Source organism: Astyanax mexicanus, chromosome 20 (genome assembly GCF_023375975.1).
Source record: "Astyanax mexicanus isolate ESR-SI-001 chromosome 20, AstMex3_surface, whole genome shotgun sequence".
Lineage (NCBI taxonomy): Eukaryota > Metazoa > Chordata > Actinopteri > Characiformes > Acestrorhamphidae > Astyanax > Astyanax mexicanus.
Window position 1 is genome coordinate 20,398,283 of NC_064427.1, and position 19,875 is coordinate 20,418,157.

Consider the following 19,875-nt stretch of genomic DNA (forward strand, 5'->3'; position numbering starts at 1 on the left):
TTAAATACAATTAAATCAGAATAAAATACCCGGAAAAAAATATTTTGTCATTTGGTGTGTGTCCTTTCCCCGGTGACATTTGGAATATAAAAAAATTCCAAACAGAGACCCAAGTTGAGGTATGCACTTTCTTTATTAACATTTTCTTGTGTAAACTGAGATACATCACAGCAACATCACACATCAATCAGCACAAGCATCTTTCACACAATCAAGAAATCAGACATCAAAAGCAATGCAATATATTTGCATTTTGCATTTTTGTAAAATATCAAAAGGCCTGAAAAACATTATATATCAAAGGTGCTATGATTATATATATATATATATATATATAAAGCAAACAGGCTTCAAATTGCAATGGCAAAATTCATTACATTTAAAAAATGTAAAACATTTATTCTTATTCTATCAGACTGACAAAAGCTTACACAATTACACAGTTACACACCTGTAACAGAAGCAGCTGATAACAGCGCTGTACAATAAATCCAGTATTCCTGATTTAATCCAGTATTCCTCAACTTATTCCTCAGTGCATAGAGAGGAAACCAGACTGGCGTTACTGTAGATTGAACAGTGGAGCTGACTATGGCTGCGGTTTAACTCTTTTATACTCTTTAACCATTTACAACCATTTTTATTCTTATTGTTTTGCTAAATTATTAAAATAATTAATGAGTAATGCAATTCATTACATTTTTTACAGTCTCATTCTTTGCACTTCATTACAGTCTTTCATTCTTTGCCCCTCTGGCGTTTGACCATTTGTTTTAATGTCAAAAAGTGAAAAAAGTTCTACTAGGACACTCCATTTCTATGTACCTCATTAAAAAAGACATTAAAAAGGCTAATGTACGTACCCAGAACCGATAATTTGGTCCCATAACCCAAGACCACAACAATTACTTAAAATAATTGAATAATTAAGTTATATTTTGAATTGTTATATATATATTTAAGATTAAGATTAAATTCGTATTTTTATTGCACGCCTGTCTAAAGAGTATTTCTGGCTGAACTATTTTTCACAGTCATATATTGCATTTCTACAGTACATCAGTACCTTTCTACAGTACAGTATCTTCTAACCTGTTTTTATCTGGAATTGAAAATGCTGGTTAATTCCTTTATATATTTAATATTTATCCAGACTAACACACTCCTTCTAACATAATCGTGGGCAGGGCTTAAACGTTAAGTAAAAGTCTTACTAGGAGACTCTTATTCTACGCCTAATGCTAAAAACATCTCACATTAAAAGTATGTTTCTTAAACACCCAGCGCCAATAATTTGGTCTCATATCCCAAAAACTAAAAAAAATGTTTAAATTTTTCTTTTACACTGTTACAATTTTTTCAACATTTAAATTAGTATTTTTTTGCATGCTGGCCTCCAGAGTCTTTCTGTAAAAACTATTTTTACAGTTATTTTTTATCTGCTATTTATGAGGATGTTTTAATGCTTTTGTGTATTTAATACTAATTTTAAACTAGTCCTGTTCTCATTGGCTTTCCTGGATTAAACCTCTTTCAAAACAGTCCAGACTTACACACTCCTCCTAACATACTGTACATGTGGGCGGGGCTAAAACATGAATAAAAGTTTTACTAGGAGACTCCAGTTCTATGCCTAAAGCTAAGTACTGTATATCTCACATTAAAAGTACATCATAACATTTCTACAGTACAATATATCCAAACTTGAGTTTATTTGGTATTTATTAGAATGTTCTAAAGCTTTCTATGTATTTTATTTAATACTTAATTTAAACTTTTTAGTGCTGTACTCACTGGCTTATACCTGTATTGTGCCTCATTCAATACAGTCCAGACTGGCCAAAAGTCCTTCCTAACCTAATAGAGGGCGGGGCTAAACTGTGGCAGGCTGAATGTGTGTAAATGCTTACTGTATTAAACAGCTCTGAAAAAAAATGAGACCACTTAAATATGATGAGTTTCATGGATTTTACCTAATTGAAAACCTCTAGAATATAATCAAGAGGAAGGTGGATGATAATCACAAGCCATCAAACCAAACTGAACTGCATAAAGTTATCCAAAAGCAGTGTGTAAGACTAGTGGAGGAGAACATGCCGAGATGCATGAGATTTTTAAACTGTGATCATTCCACCAATTATTAATTTCTGAGCTATTAAAACTTGAATGAATATGAACTTGTTTTCTTTGCGTTATTTGAGGTCTGAAAGCTCTGCATCTTTTTGTTATTTCAGCCATTTCTCATTTTCTGCAAATAAATTCTCTAAATGACGAAATTTTTATTTGGAATTTGGGAGAAATGTTGTCTATTGTTTATAGTATAAAACAACAAAAACTGATTCAGAAATTAAAGTGGTTTCTTAATTTTTTCCAGAGCTATATTACTTAAAAATATAAAATGACTATTTTTAGTATACTTTTGGTAAGAGCAGCTTGTAAGCGTTAAGAAGACGAGCGTTCAGGCAGTAAAAAGCATATGTCCGTTAAAGGAGCTTTCCGAGGACAGACCCCTGCTGCTTAGACTGGCCTCCAGGCTCACTCGAGTGCCCTGCGGTAACCAAAGGATCGTCTGCCCGCTGTAGGTTATCCTGCCCGGGCTCTGGGAGGACGGGACGCTGCTCAGGACCGCGGTGCTGTTGCACATCAGCGAGACGATGCCGGCACTGCGAGGGCTGCTCAGAGAGAAGACGAACTCGTAGAGGCCGGGCACTCTGCAGGTGAACTCGCCGGTCTGAGTGCTGTAGTCATTAAAGCTGTTGAAAACTGCTTCACGGAAAATTAACTTTTTGATGGGCAGCAAGGAGGCGGAGCCGAGCTTCATAGAAAAGGCAGATTTCTGTGCTGTGCTGTTGGAGCCGGGGCCAGGGGGTCCGGGGGGTCCGGGGGGTCCGTTTATCCCCTGTGAGCCCCGGGGACCTGGAAGATTAGGAAAGAAAAAAAATTATTAAATTATTGCTATCTTGGAAATGAGGTGTGTTCAGGTACATTTCTTTGGTATTGCTATCTTGGCAGCAGAAAACACAGTCACTGCTCAACTGACTGCTTGGTTAGCATGATGAATTTTATTTTTTTTTTATTGTTAATATTATTCACATACAAACTTTTTAGAACCTGTGCTTAACCCTAATCTACACAGCCAATTACCCAACACACTCATTAGGACTCCTCCTATCACTAGTGAAGCCCCAACACACCAAGACGGTGAAGACTAGCACATGCCTCCTCCAATACATATGAAGTCAGACTCCACCTCTTTTTGAACTGCTGCTGATGCAGCATTGTCGAGTAGCATCACAGCGCTAACGCTTGGAGGAAAGCACAGCGACTTAGTTCTGAAACGCAGCCTTGTGCTGATCAACGTCACCCTAGAAGTGATGAGGGGAAAGAGCACCATCTACTGTACCCACCCAGAGAGAGCAAGGACAATTGTGCTCTCTCAGGGCTCCAGCAGCTGATGTCAAGCTGCATGACTGCTGGACCACTTGGAGCCCGGAGCCTACGCTTTTTTTTTTTGTTTTTTTGTTTATTTTACTTTCACCTTAGTTTCACTCTTCAAGCTGTGTTTATCACGATCATGTTTTTATTACAATAACAATTTAGGAACTTGTAGGATAAATAATCATTGGAGTAAACAATATCCCTGTGTCTTTGTAACACAATTTTATGCCACTGATGATTAACTAACAGTTCAACAGCATAAAAAAAGCATGTGAATGTTTAATTGTTTATAATATTATAATAATGCTTTCGGAACACAACGTGTTTTGAATGTCATGGAGATTCTGTCTGAATAATGTAATTGTTAATTATCATATGTATAATATAATATCAAATGTAATTACTAGTGGATATATATTTATATATCTACAATTGTGTTGGGCATTGTTAATGAGACCTAAGGTCTCAAAGATAAACGATAAAAAAGCTCATCACCAGAATATTGACTACACCTGTTCACCCCCCTATATATACACCTGCACTCACTCCCACTCACTCATCGCAAAGTTTTAATGTATTGTAAATATTTATTTACAAACCCTGATTTTTGCCTGCCCTCTGATATCGCCTTGCTGTGTTTGACTCTTGGACTGATTCTTGTTTTTGGTATGTTTACTCCTTCTTGCTGCTGTTTAAAGGTGTTGACCCTGCTTGTCCTTTCCAGCCATTATAAGAAAATTATTGTGCTATACATTACCTTGTTCTCCAGCTGGTCCTCGAGGTCCTGGAGGTCCGGGTAAAAGTTCTCCGTCAGAATCTAAAAATGATTAATAAAGCTTAGTTATTTCCTACAAAGGATTTATAGACACAGAAATAAAAAGAAACAGAAGCAAAGCTTATTTTGTATAACATATAATAATATATATTAATTAGAGAATCTTCAGCCCAAGAAATCAGAGAGTTAAAGGATAATTAACTGTCCTGCAAAGGCCCAGTTGTGTGAGATTTGTGATGATTGAGTATTTATGAGGAATAATGTGAAATAATGCTTGGCTAACCTCATTTCCACTGTATGCACTTTGGCTTTGGCGCTCACCTAGAAGGTCAAACACCAAGGGTAAGCCAACACCACAATGCAGAGATTTAACACACAGAATGTATTACTACCCCAATGCATGCAGACCATACATGCTAATATACACAGGCCTACAGAGCACACCAGTTCACCACAAGCAGAGACAGAAATCTTCAGCAAAGATAAAAAGATAAAAAAAATGTGACAATTTGTTTAACAGACCAAAACTAAATTGTATATTTGATTAAATTGCTTTATTTGAGCTATAGCTGCCTCCACTGGCTAGACATTCTTAGTGCTATGAACTACAAAATGAACTGATAAACAATCAATAACAATAGAGAGACAAAAAAAATCTATATACAGCTCTGGAAGAGACCACTTTTGTTTCTGAATCAGTTTCTCTGATTTTGCTATTTATAGGTTTATGTTTGAGTAAAATGAACCATGTTGGTTTATTCTATGAACTACAGAAAACATTTCTCCCAAATTCCAAAGAAGTTTATATTCATAAAGTTTTAAGAGTTCGGAAATCAAGTTTTTTTTTTTCATGCATCTTGGCAGCATGTTCTCCTCCACCAGTCTTACACACTGCTTTTGGATAACTTTATGCATTTACTCCTGTTGCAAAAATTCAAGCAGTTCAGTTTGGTTTGATAGCTTGTGATCATCCATCTTCCTCTTGATTTTATTCCAGAGGTTTTCAATTTGGTAAAATCAAAGAAACTCATCATTTTTAAGTGCTCACTTATTTTTTTCTCCAGAGCTGTGTATAAATACATAAGAACATACACTGTACTATCCAGACACTCATTTAATAAGTGAGATACTATACAGCTACTATACAGTGTTCTCAATAATGGCACAGGTACAAATTAACAACTTGTTTAATAAAACTAATTAATCAGTATCAGTACCTGACCACATTAATAAATCAATCAAATCCTCACAACAATGTTCCTAAATCTAGTGTAAGGCCTTTGCAGGAGAGTAGAGGCTGTTTTTGTCATTCAAAATCAACTCAGGTAAAAGACAAATGCTACAAATGGCCTGAACAAGTAAATGATGATAAATAATAAATGATCTTCAGACAATATCAACAGACTTCTTAAGAGTTTTTGGTAAACTTCATCTAAGAAAATGATTTTATCTGGGGATCTGTTAACTTGTGGTTTCTGAGGCTGGTAAAACTGATGAACTGAGGAAACTCTCGCTCTTACTTTCCTGGGGCGGTCCTGATGAGTGCCAGTTTCATCATTACAACGTTTTTGAATTTCCTGTCGTTCCTGTCCTGTCCTTAATTTTTTCTTAAAGCCATTTTTTTCTTTACTTAGTTGAGTAGTTGTTGCCGTAATCTGGATTAGAACATTACTCAAATAGAGCTATTCACTGTATACCTGTAACTCTACCTCTTCACAACTTTACAACTGATGCTCTCAAACACTTTATTAAGAAGTAATTAAAGTATTCAAGTAATTAACTCTTTATGAGTTCAGCACAGCTGTTAACTGAAAGCCTGAATTCCAGAGTAAATCCAGCCAAGATGTGTAAAACTGATAATCTATGCAAGAGGTGCTACTTTGAAGAAACTTTGAAGATAAAGCTCATAATCATAGTTCATAATCATAAAGTTCATGAGTTTAGAGTTTAAGAGAAATCAATATTTGGTGGAATAACCCTGGTTTCATGCATCATGCATGTTCTCCTCCACCAGTCTTGCACACTGCTTTTGGATAACTTTATGCTGCTTTACTCCTGGTGCAAAAATTCAAGCAGTTCAGTTTGGTTTGATGGCTTGTGATCATCCATCTTCCTCTTGATTATATTCCAGAGGTTTTCAATTTGGTAAATTCATCATTTTTAAGTGGTCTCTTATTTTTTTTCAGAGCTGTATATAACATATGGACATATCCCTAATCATTTTTGCTGGTGGAGCATCAGCTTGGCTATATGGGATCATTTGAGTAATATGTCTATGCTGGGGAGATGCAATGACTACACTATGCCCATGATAATTATAATGTTTTAAAAATCTATTAAACAAATTCTCACATTTCGATAATCAGAAGAAATTAAACTGCTGATTTTATACAAAGAACTTGTAAACGCTCTGGTGCTTTCTCCTTACCAGAATCAATCCAGGGAGTGAAGTCGATCTCGGCGATGCTGGAGCACTCCACAAACTCTGCTTTGTTGGCCTTCAGGCGGAACGGATCAGCTGGAACCTTCTTTAAGCCGGTGTTGTCACAGATGATGCGAGCCAGAGACATGGTGATCAGAGAGTCTCTCTGTCTCTTGGTGAAAACTCCACGATTCTCCCACCACAGCCTGATTAGAGAGGGAGGGAAATTAATATTGTACACACATTTTTATTTATGTATTTCTTCTGTGTGTTAACAAACAAAGTATTTACTCATTTACACACTTTAAAGCTCAATAATTTATTGTTTTAGTTATTATTAGGTACATGCTGAGATTTGGCCTGCATGACATTAAGACTTATTGTTGAGTTGCTTTTTATGTATTTTATTTATTTATTTTCATATGCCTGTATAGATTTAAACCAAATAAAATTAAACAAATATCACATTTAAAGTTTTTTTTCACGCTACCTGTCTCCTAGCCGGATCTTCTGGAACTGGGTCCCGATGAGGCAGGAGAAGAGGGGTCCGACTCGGCCTCCGGGGACGAAAGGTTCGGCTATTCCCGCCAGCCAGACGTCGATGTTGGCGGGAGTTTTGTAGTGCTCGAGAAGTCTGCGTGCTAGATCTGTGTTATTCAACACTGTGGCCAGCTCGGCTTGGTTGCGAGGTTCGCTGAGGTTACAAAACTTCCTCCATGCAGTGTAACCTAACGGCACAAAGTGACACGAGGTGTTTCTACAGACTGAACTTTCCATCTTTCACCACATCATATTAAAATTTTATGCAGAAACCGAACAAATTAAAACATTTGGCTGAATACTGAAAATGTTTTGTTGCAGGTTTTATAAAAGTTTGTCACTTTTTCCACCATTGCATTAATTATATAGCCAAAATATATTTCAACACTAAAAAATTTTATGGTGACTGTTATCGAAAACATCATTGTTTCTACGTAAATTATTCAATTAGTTAACTTTTCTTGCCATTTTTGGCTGAATAATTTTGGATGCTGTATATTTGCTGCATCCTTACCATTTAAAGGTGCATTTCTGAACATTATTTCTTATTCACCAAAATCTTCATAACAATGTGATAAAATTATACTTTTGCCTGTTCTGATTAAATAGCAAAGGCGCTTCTGAATATTTAGAGGCAGCATAATCTACTGTCCTCTCCCTTTCTCTCTCTCTCTCAGACTCTGGCTGCTGATGGAGAAGCAGCAAGACCTACTGTACTCTCTCTCGGACTCCGGCTGCTGATGCAGCATGACCTAGGATTCTAAAACCATACTGCAACTGAAACTCAGGTGTATATTTCGTTTTGTGCACCTACCTTGCAGACCATGGTCGCGGCTCCTCTGCATGTTGAGGGACGCCAGGTCCAGGGCGATGTGGCTGGTGAAGGCAAACAGTCTCTCTCTCAGAGCGTTCACCAGCATGTGGTTCTGCTGGTTCAGTTTAGCTGGGCGGCTAATCAGACCACGGATCAGAGGGTCAATTCCACCTGGATGAGTGAAGATTCAAGTGAGATTTAGATGAAATTCAGGGGGAAATTACTAAAATATATACTGTAGACAGGTCGTTTTAAGGTTGTTTCAAGGCATTTGGCGGGCCCAGGCCAACAAAAAAAAGATAAATTTTTCCTACTGGCCCCTGACATACTTAATTTTCATGAAGGGCGTGCCTTCTTATCCCTAACTCACCATCAGTGTGCAGTCTTTCCTACCTGGGCTATTTTCTCTTGGATGTTCAGATCTGTCTTATATTTTGGTTGATTGCTTAGTTCAGTGTTGTAGGCTGTAAGTGCAAGTCACCATTTATTTTAGTGCAAAGCAGTAACGTTGCAGAAGCTCTTGTACAAGTATTTTATGTAATTTAAAATAAAGAAATGTAGTTTGTTTTACAATGTATGGCTAGCTATAACTTTACAATAATTCATTTAATGTACATATGTTTATTGTGAAGAATAATAACAGTATTATAAAGTATTTTCTTATGCCAAAACTAATTCTAAAAAAGCTTTAAAACTCTATTATATGCTGTAGTCCACACTGAATTTCTGTCAATTACAATTCTTTATGGGCAACATTTTGCAGAGCTTTCAGACCTCAAATAATGCAAAGAAAACAAGTTCATATTCATAAAGTTTTAAGAGTTCAGAAATTAATATTTGGTGGAATAACCATGGTTTTTAATCACAGTTTACATGCATTTTGGCATGTTCTCCTCCACCAGTCTTACACACTGCTTTTGGATAACTTTATGCCTTTACTCCTGGTGCAAAAATTCAAGCAGTTCAGCTTGGTTTGATGGCTTGTAATCATCCATCTTCCTCTTGATTATATTCCAGAGGTTTTTAATTTGGTAAAATCAAAGAAACTCTATTTTTAAGTGGTCTCTTACTTGTATATTTTATATTTTTTATATCTGTTCTTCATCTTCCCTTTTCTGTTTTCTTTTTTTGACTTTCTGATGGATAAAATCTATCGCTTCATGTTTGCTGAAGGTCCATATTTTGCCGGCTGCAGGAATGACGAACCTGGCTGGCTGGCTGCTGTCAGTAACTAGTGGGAGGCGCCCCCTTGAGGTTGATTCTGATAACAGAGTGATTATACTTTCCTGCATTGACTGTCACAGTATGTCTTTGCATTTAATTCATAACCAGTCGTTGTCTGGCAATTCTAGAGGCAATTGATTGGTTTGCTCGCCTTGTTGTGAAGGGGTTTGACTATAGACTCATCATGAACTCACCTTCAAACACGACTCTCCAGGGTGAGAAAAAGGCCTCATACAGAGGGACGCTGGGGAACTTTGGGTGGTTCTCAAAGTTTTCATCCACGCGGAAGACGAGGGGCTGGATGGTAACGTGGGCGAATCGGTAAGCAGCGGTGGCGAAAACGTTAGCGATGCTGGGGTCAATGTTGGGGTTGTAGCCGGGATATGGGCCGAGCAGCTTCTTTATGGCATCAGGACCCACGATGTGCGGCAGGTAATCCCTGATAACTATAATCTGTGAAGCAGAAATAATATCAGAATAATTACAGATGGCTTCATCTGTAATTTCTCTAAAGAAAAGACTTCTACTTTTAATAGTTAAAGAGTTTTTTTCTAGTTATTATGATGAGAGTGTGAATGTGATGTGTATAAGTGTGTAAATGCTGCTGCCGTAGAGAGTAACTCCATCTGTTTCAGCTTTACTGCTTTACTACAGACTAAGACTTTGAAAATTAACATTTCATAAAATCCTTTTCCAATACTACTTCCATTATTTCCGTTACTACAGACCAGCTGCAAGCTGATAACCAATGACATGTTTGCAAAAAAATAAAACTCTATTTTGTTTTACAATATATTTTTTCAGTGTCTGGTTCATTAGTTTTGCTTAAAGGCCCTGGCAGTTTACTGCTAAATGCTGTACACTGGATTCTGTACCATTTCCATTTCGGGTTATCGACTGGACATGAAGAGGGTAAATGGCAAAAATAAGTGAAAAAAATGGGGGTGTTCTTAAACCTTTTAGCGATAATGTATACTAAATATTAAAATATTAAAAGAGAGAACTAAATCAGGACCTCAGAAAGAGAACCAGGTCTAATATTAGTTTTTACTTTATCTAGGAATGCACAAGCATGTGTGTTTGGCCATATATAAAATATACTGTGTTTCTGTAAGCATGTATGTAGGTGGGCAGTACCTGGTGGTAGGCCCCCATGATTTTGCGAGCCTCCTGGTAAAGGGTTTCACTGCTCCAGTGGGGGTTGAGGACTCTCAGGATGTCAGCCAGGCGATTGTGTTCCCTCATAAACAGCGTGTGCAGCGAGGTGAGGGCAATGTTCTCATCCACACGAACATCACCTGCAGTCAGAGTTAGATTTTAAGCAAATTGCATGTTCTGAAAAATCTTTTTTGTCTTGCATTTGTTGAGTCTAATGTGAACTGAAATGCTTTTTAAAAAGGCTGTTATTATTGTATAAATGAGTCTTTATTTGTATTATATTGGTTCCAAAAGACAGTATGATTAAGCAGCAGTTGGCTTTAGACTTTCTGGCTCCACCTAAAGTCAGGAAGAGTCATTACACTCCTAAAGGGTGCGCTTTTAACATGCATTTTCTGCGATGCTGCAAATTACCCTGTAATATTACAGGATTTTACAAAAATATGCAGTATTTCTTGCATTCATGCTTCACTAAAGGTACACAGTACAGTAGTGGCATTCAGAGCTTGAAATGACCGTTGCAATCCCTTATTGGCAACTTTGCCGCTAAATAACTGTATAATTTACAATGAAACTTTTTACAGTGCATATTATCAGCCTGTTTAATAGCTGTTCTAGTTCTTTGCTAGCATTCTGTTGTATAATGAATACATGAGTCTAATGTGAACTGAAATGCTTTTTAAAGAGTCTGTTGATATTTTATATATTAGTGTTTATTGTTTTTTTTATTGGTTCCAAAAGACTTAAAACAGTAATTGGCTTTTGGCATTTCTTGCTGTTTGACTCCCCCTACAGTCAGAAAGAGTCACTACACTTCTAAAGGGTGCGATTTTCACATGCATTTGTTGACAAGCTGAGAATTTCAGAAGCAGAATCTTACGGACTGAGGCGATACCCTGTAATATTACAGGATTTTACACAAATATGCAGTATTTTTTCATGCATTCTTCACCAAAGTTACGCAGTACAGTAGTGGCATTCTGAGCTTGAAAAATGACAATTACAATCTTGTTTTGGCAAGAACTTTTTTTGTCTCTAACTAACTGTATAATTTACAATGGAACTTTTTTACAGTGCATATTATCATCCTTTTTCTAAAGTCTGTTAATATTCTATATAATAGTCTTTATTGGTACTATGTTGATTCCTTAAAGGAGCAATATACTTTTTTGCAGATATTTTTTGCATTTTTCCTCCCCCTACAGTCAGAAAGAGTCATTTTTTTGCTTGGAGACACTCCTAAAGGACAAGCTTTTCACATGCATTTGTTGACAAGCTGAGAGATACAGAAGCAGCATCTCATGGACTGAGGCGATACCCTGTAATATTACAGCATTTTACAGAAATATGCAGTATTTTTCAATGCATGCTTCACCAAAGTTACACTGTGCAGTAGTAGCATTCTGAGCTTGACTAGGACTGTGATAGAAATCATACTCAACAATTACAGTTAGTAAAAATAGTAAAATTACATAAGTAACATAATGCTGCTTTAAGGTCATTTGCTCTAGAATGCAATGCTTACACCATATATCATGCTAAATATGTGTGAAACAAACATACACAGGAAAGAGGAAGTAAACCAACCTGCAATAAAGCATGGAACTTCAGGCAGGCCCGTGGTGTTGAGGATGCGATTGCGTGTGGAGCACATGTTGCTGGCCACTTTGGTGAAGGGCAGCAGGTCTCGGCCGTTGTCCTGGAAGCGGTCGTTCACCAGCAGACGTCCTTTATCGTTGGAAAGATCCCGAAGTTCTCGTGCAAGACCTTGATCAGAGCCGTACAGCTGACCCACGTCCAGGAAGGCTGTCAGGGAGTTGATCTGCTGCCTCACGTTGGGAGTGCCACCGAACATGAAGGCGGTGTTTCCAGAACCACAGGTGGGAGCAGAGCGGAACACAGGGATGCAGCTGTTTCTGGAGATGCGTGGGTCTCCATTAGGAATCTAAACAACATCATAATGGATAAAGTTTACTTAATTAACATTATCAAAAAATATTTCTCTTTAAGACACTAGGGGCCCTATTTTAGTGATCTATATAGGTGACGCACCGTTCACTTGATTTAGGGCGTCAGTGTGTCTTTGCTATCGTAACGACGGGAAAAGTACAGCTTGCTGAAAAGGCATGTACTAGTTTTCTTAAAATGAACATTGTTGTTTTATTCAATAATCTACGGACAAAATTTCTCCCAAATTCCAAATAAAAATATTGTCAAATATTTGCAAAAAAAAAAAACGAAACGAAAAATTGCAGAAATAATAAACAAAGATGCAGAGCTTTCAGACCACAAGTAATGCAAAGAAAACAAGTTCATACTGATAAAGTTTTAAGAGTTCAGAAATCAATATTTGGTGGAATAACCCTGTTTTTTAATCACAGTTTTAATCATTTAATGCATCTTGGCATCATGTTCTCCTCCACCAGTCTTACACACTGCTTTTTGATCACTTTTTGCTGCTTTACTCCTGGTGCAAAAATCAAGCAGTTCAGTTTGGTTTGATGGCTTGTAATCATTCATCTTCCTCTTGATTATAATCCAGAGGTTTTCAATTTGTTATAATCAAAGAAACTCATCATTTTTAAGTGGTGTCTTATTTTTTTCTAGAGCTGTATGTTTCAATAAAAATATATCGATATTTGGTGCCATATATCAATGCTTTATGAAAAACACTGAAGAATATTCTATTACTTTCAAGATCATACCACAACAAACAATGTTAACAAAAAAAAACTTCCAAACATTCAGTTGAAACAATAAAACAGTACTGAATGTATCTGTGTATAATAGAAACTGATAGAAGATAATAGAAACTGATAGAAGATAATAGAAGTGCAGAAAGGCAGTGCTGACCCGGATGGGGAAGCAGGGTTCAGACTGTTCACAGCTGGCGTCACAGTCAATGCCGCTGCTGAAGGACCGGATGCTGGGTGAGAAGGGAGTGAAGGACAGATCGTGGTCGTTCCATTGGCCGAAAAAGGTGACCAGGTGTGTGTACTCACTGTCGCCCTTTGCATCAGCATCCTGCATGCTCAAAATCTGGTTCGACACCAGCCTCACCTGGAGGAGAAGAACGAGGATGGAAAAGAGGGATCAGTTAGCCCTGGATTCACATGGTTAATAATACATTTTATAGCTAATATTAATGAAACAGGAAAATGGAGCTCTGACACACCAGAGGGAGGGAGACCCCGTTGTGGAGTCTGCCTGGGTTCCATCCTACAGGCTGCGAGATCCCGTCTTCATAAATAGTAGGAAGCCAGCTAGCTAAGGGCGTGTTCGCTGCACCGAGAAGCGGGTTCTTCCTAGAAATACAGAATAAAACATTTAAATCTGTGATATAATGTATGAAGGCTACAGTGGCTTGCAAAAGTGTCCATCACATTTTGTCACTTTCCAAGCACAAAATTAAATGTGTTTTATTAGAATTTTAAGTGAAAGACCAACAGACAGTAGCACATAAATGTGAAGTGGAACGAAAATGAAAATAAAAATAAAAATCTGTGGATCCCTGCAGCTCCTTCAGAGTGACCATGGGCCTCTTAGCTGCTTCTCCGACCAGTGCTCTCCTTGCTTGATCTGTCAGTTTGGTTGAACCATGGCCATGTCTTGGTAAGTTTGTAGAAACAGTTGTAGAATACTTTTTTTCAGGTTTGTTTTTGGATGATGGATTTGGGAACAGTGCTCCTTGAGTTGCTCAAAGCTTGAGATATGTTTTTGATAACCTAACCCTGCTTTAAACTTTTGAACTTTTAAAAACTTTTAAAAACTTTATCTCTGACCTCTCTGGTGATTTCCTTGGTCTTCATGATGCTGTTTGTTAACTAGTGTTCTCTAACAAAATTGTAAATCTAAACAGAGTGTTATACAACTGCAACTGAACAGTATTTACATTTACTAATATGTGGAAATCTGGAATCTAGTGCTCTCTGTGTGTAGATGCGGCAGATTTATCATTTATAGAGATCATTTTAGGGACTAATGTGACATCTGTGTTTTTATAAAGCTCAGTTTTCCCCATTTACACAAAAAAAGATCACTATATGTGTGGAAGGGACCTAAATGTATTGAGGCGGGATTGAGCAGAGTATCATTACTCACCGGTTGTTGCAGACGCTGTTGGCGGTGCGGTACTTGTTAACGTTGGGAGTGGTCCTGCAGGAAGGGGGCTGGACTTGAGCAGCACAGCCAGTCAGACGCTCGATCATGCGAAGCTCATTAGGAGAAATCAGTTCTGAAAGACAGAATAGATATATAACTTGTTTAATTGAAAATTGGCTGATGTTGGTTTAGTACAAATTTAGTGTAGATTTAGTACTATTTTAGTGTTCTATAGGTGAGCCAGCGAACATGCACTGTGCAGCTTGATTTAGGGCGTGTCAGCGTGTCTTTTCTATCGTAACGACAGGAAAAGTACACTTTGCGCGGCTTGAAATGCACAAAAGGCATGTGCTAATTCTCTTAATTAATCATGGGTGTGTTTTGCATCATCTGCCATTCCCTTTAAGAGTCAGGTGCGCTCTGACTTTGGCAGATTGCTATTTTAATGGCACAGCTACCTGGACGTGTCATTTACGGAAACAGCAATGTTATTTTATTTAGTATTCTGTTCATTGTTGATGTAAAAGTTGGGTTTGTGCCGCTGTGTGTTCATGTGTGTGTAATAAGTGGGTGTGTATGTGTGTTGAACGCCTACGTTGCCAAGATAGCAATGAACGTCTGACTATTGATGTCTATCTAGATTGTTTTCAGTCAGTGGAGCACCTGTGTTTTATGTTACCAAGATAGCAATACACCAGAAATTTACCTGAACACACCTCATTTCAAGAAAACCACACATCAGTGTAGATATATTCAGAAGCTCTGTTGCTATTTAAGCGAGGCAGGCGGAAAGTGGAGGAATAAACTTTTTGGTGGGTTGTAAGATAGCAATGAGCATCACAACACCCCTTGCTGAGGGCATAAGATTGAGATTGTAGGCAATGATTACCTGTAGCGTTGATGGATCTCTTGTGGGCGTGGCGTGTTTTATCAGCGATGATTCTGAGAGTTTGCTCCAGGTAATCTGCAGCTCTTACAGCACTGCGGGTTTTGCGTGAGGGCTGCTTCAACAGACGCAGTTTATCAGACGGCTTGATGTACGTGTCCTTACGCACTCTGGCCAGACTCCTGTACACATACACACACATTTATAAAAAACATATACATGCTGCACATGAACACACCCATAAATATCAGAAATGTTCGTTTATCTGTATTTGTTAAAAAAAAAGCCCTTTAACTTCTGCTCTACTGTTTAGTAAAGCACATTTAATCCACTATATCTTTTTATAAAAGGTTTTGAATCTAATCCAACCTGATTGTACCATCTCTACCAATCAGGAGAGGCATGATACTGTAATAAAACCGCAGTGTTCACTGTGTCTTTAAGTATTTTTAGCCATTTAATTTTTTTTCTGAATGTATCAAGCTAAATTAAACATTAGAAAATTTGATAAAAAACGTAATCATTATTTTTTTTTCATTCAGTATAGTAAAAAAGAAATGTGTTTTCATCCATTTTTAATTATATAGTTTTTCACAAATCTGGTAGTATAATCCTTGCAAAATAAAAAAACAGAAAATAAAGAAAATAATCTTTTTTTTTCATTTTTCCTGAAAATCCAATTTTGAGGGGCAGAGATAAAAAATAAAATAGGAAAAATAGATGAAAACTTATTTCTTGTACACTTGTACATAAAAAAGTTATAAAATAATGAGTTTTTACATACAATTATTTATTTAGCATTTAGCCTCAAACAAACAAACAAAAAAAGAATAAACCTTACACTGACCTTTGTACAACAAAATGTTTTGTTACTTTTATTTTATATTTTGTATATTAAAAAAACTGTGGATCTTTACAAAGATAAAAACCTGAATGGTGTTTATTTTGTGTCTCTTTAAACAGGGTTAAATAGTTAAAGAACTGCAGACTCACTCCTGCCGAGAGTATAAATACGCTTCGTCCACAAGCTTTTTAGCCTCATCAATGGAGTCCAAGATAAAAGGTCGTCCCAGACCCTCCTCTACAGATCCTACACACACACAAACACACACACGCAAAATACAGTTACACATTGCAGCTATGTGTATCATATAAGTTGAAAATATGATCACTGGAATATTTATCTTAACATTTAAATCTTTTAGCATCATTACACTGCTGCAATTTTCAGAATTTAATATTTAAAAGTCATTACATATACATACATTACCGATCAAAAGTTTTAGAACACCCCCGTTTTTCCTTTATTTTTTGCAAATTTAAGCTTTTTAAGCCCAGTCAATAACCAGAAATGGTACAAAATCCAGTGTACAAAAACTTCATTAACTATGTGCCAAAGCAGAAAAAAAGTAATTTTAGTATAGTAAAATAAAATGAAAAATTACAATTATACAATAGAGGTGCTCTAAAACTGGTCTTTTGACCAGTAATGCATATACAATAATACAGTTCCATAATTACTCTATAAATTATACAAAAAGTTTGGGTAGAAGTGCCCTATTGTAAGAATTAAAATAATTTCATTTTATTTTTAAATTAATTCAATTGTCCAGAGTTAGTTGTAGGGTGTATAAGGATGTATTCATAATTATTTGTTCTTAATTATTTGTTATATATTATTTATTTATTACAAAATATTCATGACTTTTATGACTCACCAGACGCAGTTGGGTAGTTGAGTGTGTGGCACAAGCCCAGAACCACAATGGATATTAGGAGATTCATATCTGTAAATGCATAAATAACACAGTTATAAAGTAACAATACAGTTAAACTATCCTCCTGAGACCCTACATCCTCATATGTGGACATTTTGCAAGTGGACTTTTATGCTCCTCTGCACCATGATACTTATTTTTTTATTATATAAAAGCAATGTCTGTATAATCTAGAGGTCACATGACAACATTACACAAAATTGATGGAAAACTAAAATAGCAAAAATCCCAGTCAGAAGTTTCTACAGCCAGTCCAGACAGAAATATGGGGCATGTAAAAAATCTCCCAACTAGATTAGATTTAATCTCTAGCTTTATATAATTTTTGACTAATTTAAGCAAAAATAGGAAGCTACAATAAAAATAACCTGCAAAAACGACTACGAAATTTTATCTTTTATTGCTCTATACTTATTAGGGCCTAATAACCCCAAGTAGCTAAAAAAAAATATATATATATATACAATAAACGTACACAAAACAAAAGTCAAGGTCTTTAAAGTATTAAGTCATTTGTTAAAAGTTATTTGTTTAAACATATTTTAGGACTTTGACTGACAAATAAATATAATATTTAAAATTCCAAATGTAACAAGAAATATGTTCCAATAAAAAGCATTTATGTCGACCTTATATTTCTGATTTTGTCAGAGTTAATATCATCCAGATATCAAAATATAATAAATAACAGTATAAAATACACTTCCCCTTAATATACTTTAAGTGGGCACTGACAGAGCTTGATGATATAATGGTTGGTAAAATATTATCAGAATATTATATTAAGTCAATTTTAAAATGCAACACAATATTTATGAAAATACTGTATTTTGACACAATAGATAAAAAGGCTTCACTAATGTCAGAATCTTAAAAACTGCTATTCAAACACTCTTTTATGTATAATACAGTAATATAGTGATTAATATTACATTTTTACTGCATATAATCTAGTTTAACATGACCTTAATAAGCTTATTATTAAAACATATTGTCAATATGAAAATATGAACATTTATCATGATACAATAAAAATATTATCAGCTCAATTTCTCCCATAGAGGTTTTATTATTAATAATATTTTTAGTATAAGTATTTGCATAAGTGATGTAGTGCATGATTGCAGAAGCATCTAGGCATCATTTCTGTGCCCCAGAATACTCTGATAGTGTTGGCACTATTTAATTAAAGGCATGTAACAACAATAGAGCTAAATAAACATTATATCTAAAATATCTTTAATATTAAAAAAACAAAGCTGTGGAGGAGCCTGAGCGGTGCATCATCTCTCACCTGTGTGTTTGATTCTGCCTTGCTTCCAGCAGAAGTATGGTCACTATGGATGTTTTGTCTTGTCGTGTCTTGTAGTTTCTTGTCTTGTCGTTTTTTGTCTTGTCTTAAGAGTCCGAGTGTGAGGAGCTGCTGTGCTGGAGGTCTTTTATACCCAGTCTGATGCCTCACCCCATCTCCATCTCTGAGGAGGAGTCTGGCATTCTGCAGCAGCATACTTCCTGCTTCCTTCCTCGTACCTGCAAGCACCAATACTCAGCTGAAGTATTGATTTCTGTTAGATATTGATTAATCTGAATGCACACTCATAATCAAGATATGTAACTAAGTGTATAAGTTTATTCAAAGTGCTTTATGCAGTATTTCCCGTGTGTATTTGTTGTTTAATTCACTTGTTGGTGTGTTTATCATATTTTTTAACAGAACCAGGATTGGCGGTTCTCTGGATCTTTATGATACTGAGGTCTAGAGGTCGAAGTCGGCACTGAGTAAAGTCTGACTAACACACTTCTAGCAGGAAGCCAGGAAACCCCTCTCCAGATGACAACAACACTTTTGTTGTTATGAGTTTATTTCCTGTTGTCTTTTATGGGTTGTTACTTTTTCCTGTAATTTCAGTTCTATGAAGATGATTTATACTGTCCTTATTGAATGTATTTTTGTTTACATTTTTACATTTATAAAAGTTAGTGATGCCAATCAATTAAAACATTTAATCTGATTAATCACAACAATATTCTGTGATTATCTGCGATTAATCACACTTCTTCTTAATACTTTATAGTGTATATATTTACACACACACACACACACATATATATATATATATATATATATATATATATATATATATATATATATATATAGCAGAGTGTGAAGGTTCAATTAGCAGGGTAAGAGCACAGTTTTTCATAAAATATTGCAATGCACACAACATTATGGGTGACATACCAGAGTTCAAAAGAGGACATCTGGCGCATCTGTGACCAAGACAGCAAGTCTTTGTGATGTACCAAGAGCCACAGTATCCAGGGTAATGTCAGCATACCACGAAGAAGGACCAACCACATCCAACAGGATTAACTGTGGACACTGTAGAAATACAGAAATCAAAAAGGAAAAGGACCCCCCCCCCCCCAAAAAAAAAAGAAAAAAAAATATATATATATATATTATTCAGTAATTTATCATAAATCATTTTGCCATGAAAATAAAATGGTCTTAAACTTACAGTAATATCGACCAAACAATATTCATAATGACTGGCCCAGTTTAAGATGAGTAAGAAATGAATTTTAATTATTTTCTGATGAGACACACTGAAAGGTTTGTTTCTTGCCTGTATTTTTAATTAATCCTAATAACTGTTTAAAGAAGATGATTCTACCATAGTTGGTTTTGCATAAGCGTCAAAAACATGTAAATTTAATTAAATGTAATTTGTCTTC

The 19,875-nt window shown here is 36.1% G+C and overlaps 1 protein-coding gene across 2 annotated transcripts; it reads right to left on the reverse strand.

The window, feature by feature from the left end:
- Positions 1 to 114: 114 nt before the first annotated feature.
- On the reverse strand, positions 115 to 18,567 carry LOC103039300 (eosinophil peroxidase). 2 transcript variants are annotated; one of them, XM_049468646.1, is made up of 16 exons: positions 18,431 to 18,567; positions 17,077 to 17,145; positions 16,352 to 16,448; positions 15,362 to 15,540; positions 14,473 to 14,605; positions 13,547 to 13,676; positions 13,225 to 13,431; positions 11,959 to 12,316; positions 10,351 to 10,511; positions 9,408 to 9,666; positions 7,990 to 8,160; positions 7,126 to 7,363; positions 6,642 to 6,841; positions 4,497 to 4,534; positions 4,196 to 4,255; positions 2,802 to 2,916 (listed from the first exon to the last, which is right to left on the reverse strand). In XM_049468646.1, the coding sequence occupies exons 2-16, from the start codon at positions 17,141 to 17,143 to the stop codon at positions 2,893 to 2,895; spliced, it is 2,322 nt and encodes a 773-aa protein (XP_049324603.1). In that variant the 5' UTR covers positions 17,144 to 17,145; positions 18,431 to 18,567; the 3' UTR covers positions 2,802 to 2,892. The 2 variants fall into 2 exon arrangements, with proteins under 2 accessions (XP_049324602.1, XP_049324603.1); XM_049468645.1 differs by lacking the exon at positions 4,497 to 4,534 and having other exon boundaries at positions 115 to 2,916.
- Positions 18,568 to 19,875: the final 1,308 nt, after the last annotated feature.

Bases quoted from the DNA above. Each gene is read 5' to 3' on its own strand.
- LOC103039300 (XM_049468645.1), bottom strand. From the start codon at position 17,143: ATGAATCTCCTAATATCCATTGTGGTTCTGGGCTTGTGCCACACACTC. The intron at 10,512-11,958 runs GTTGGTTTACTT...CTCTGACTGCAG, and splicing joins AGTTCCATGCTTTATTGCAG to GTGATGTTCGTGTGGATGAG. The intron at 6,842-7,125 runs GTAGCGTGAAAA...CTCTCTAATCAG, and splicing joins AAGATCCGGCTAGGAGACAG to GCTGTGGTGGGAGAATCGTG.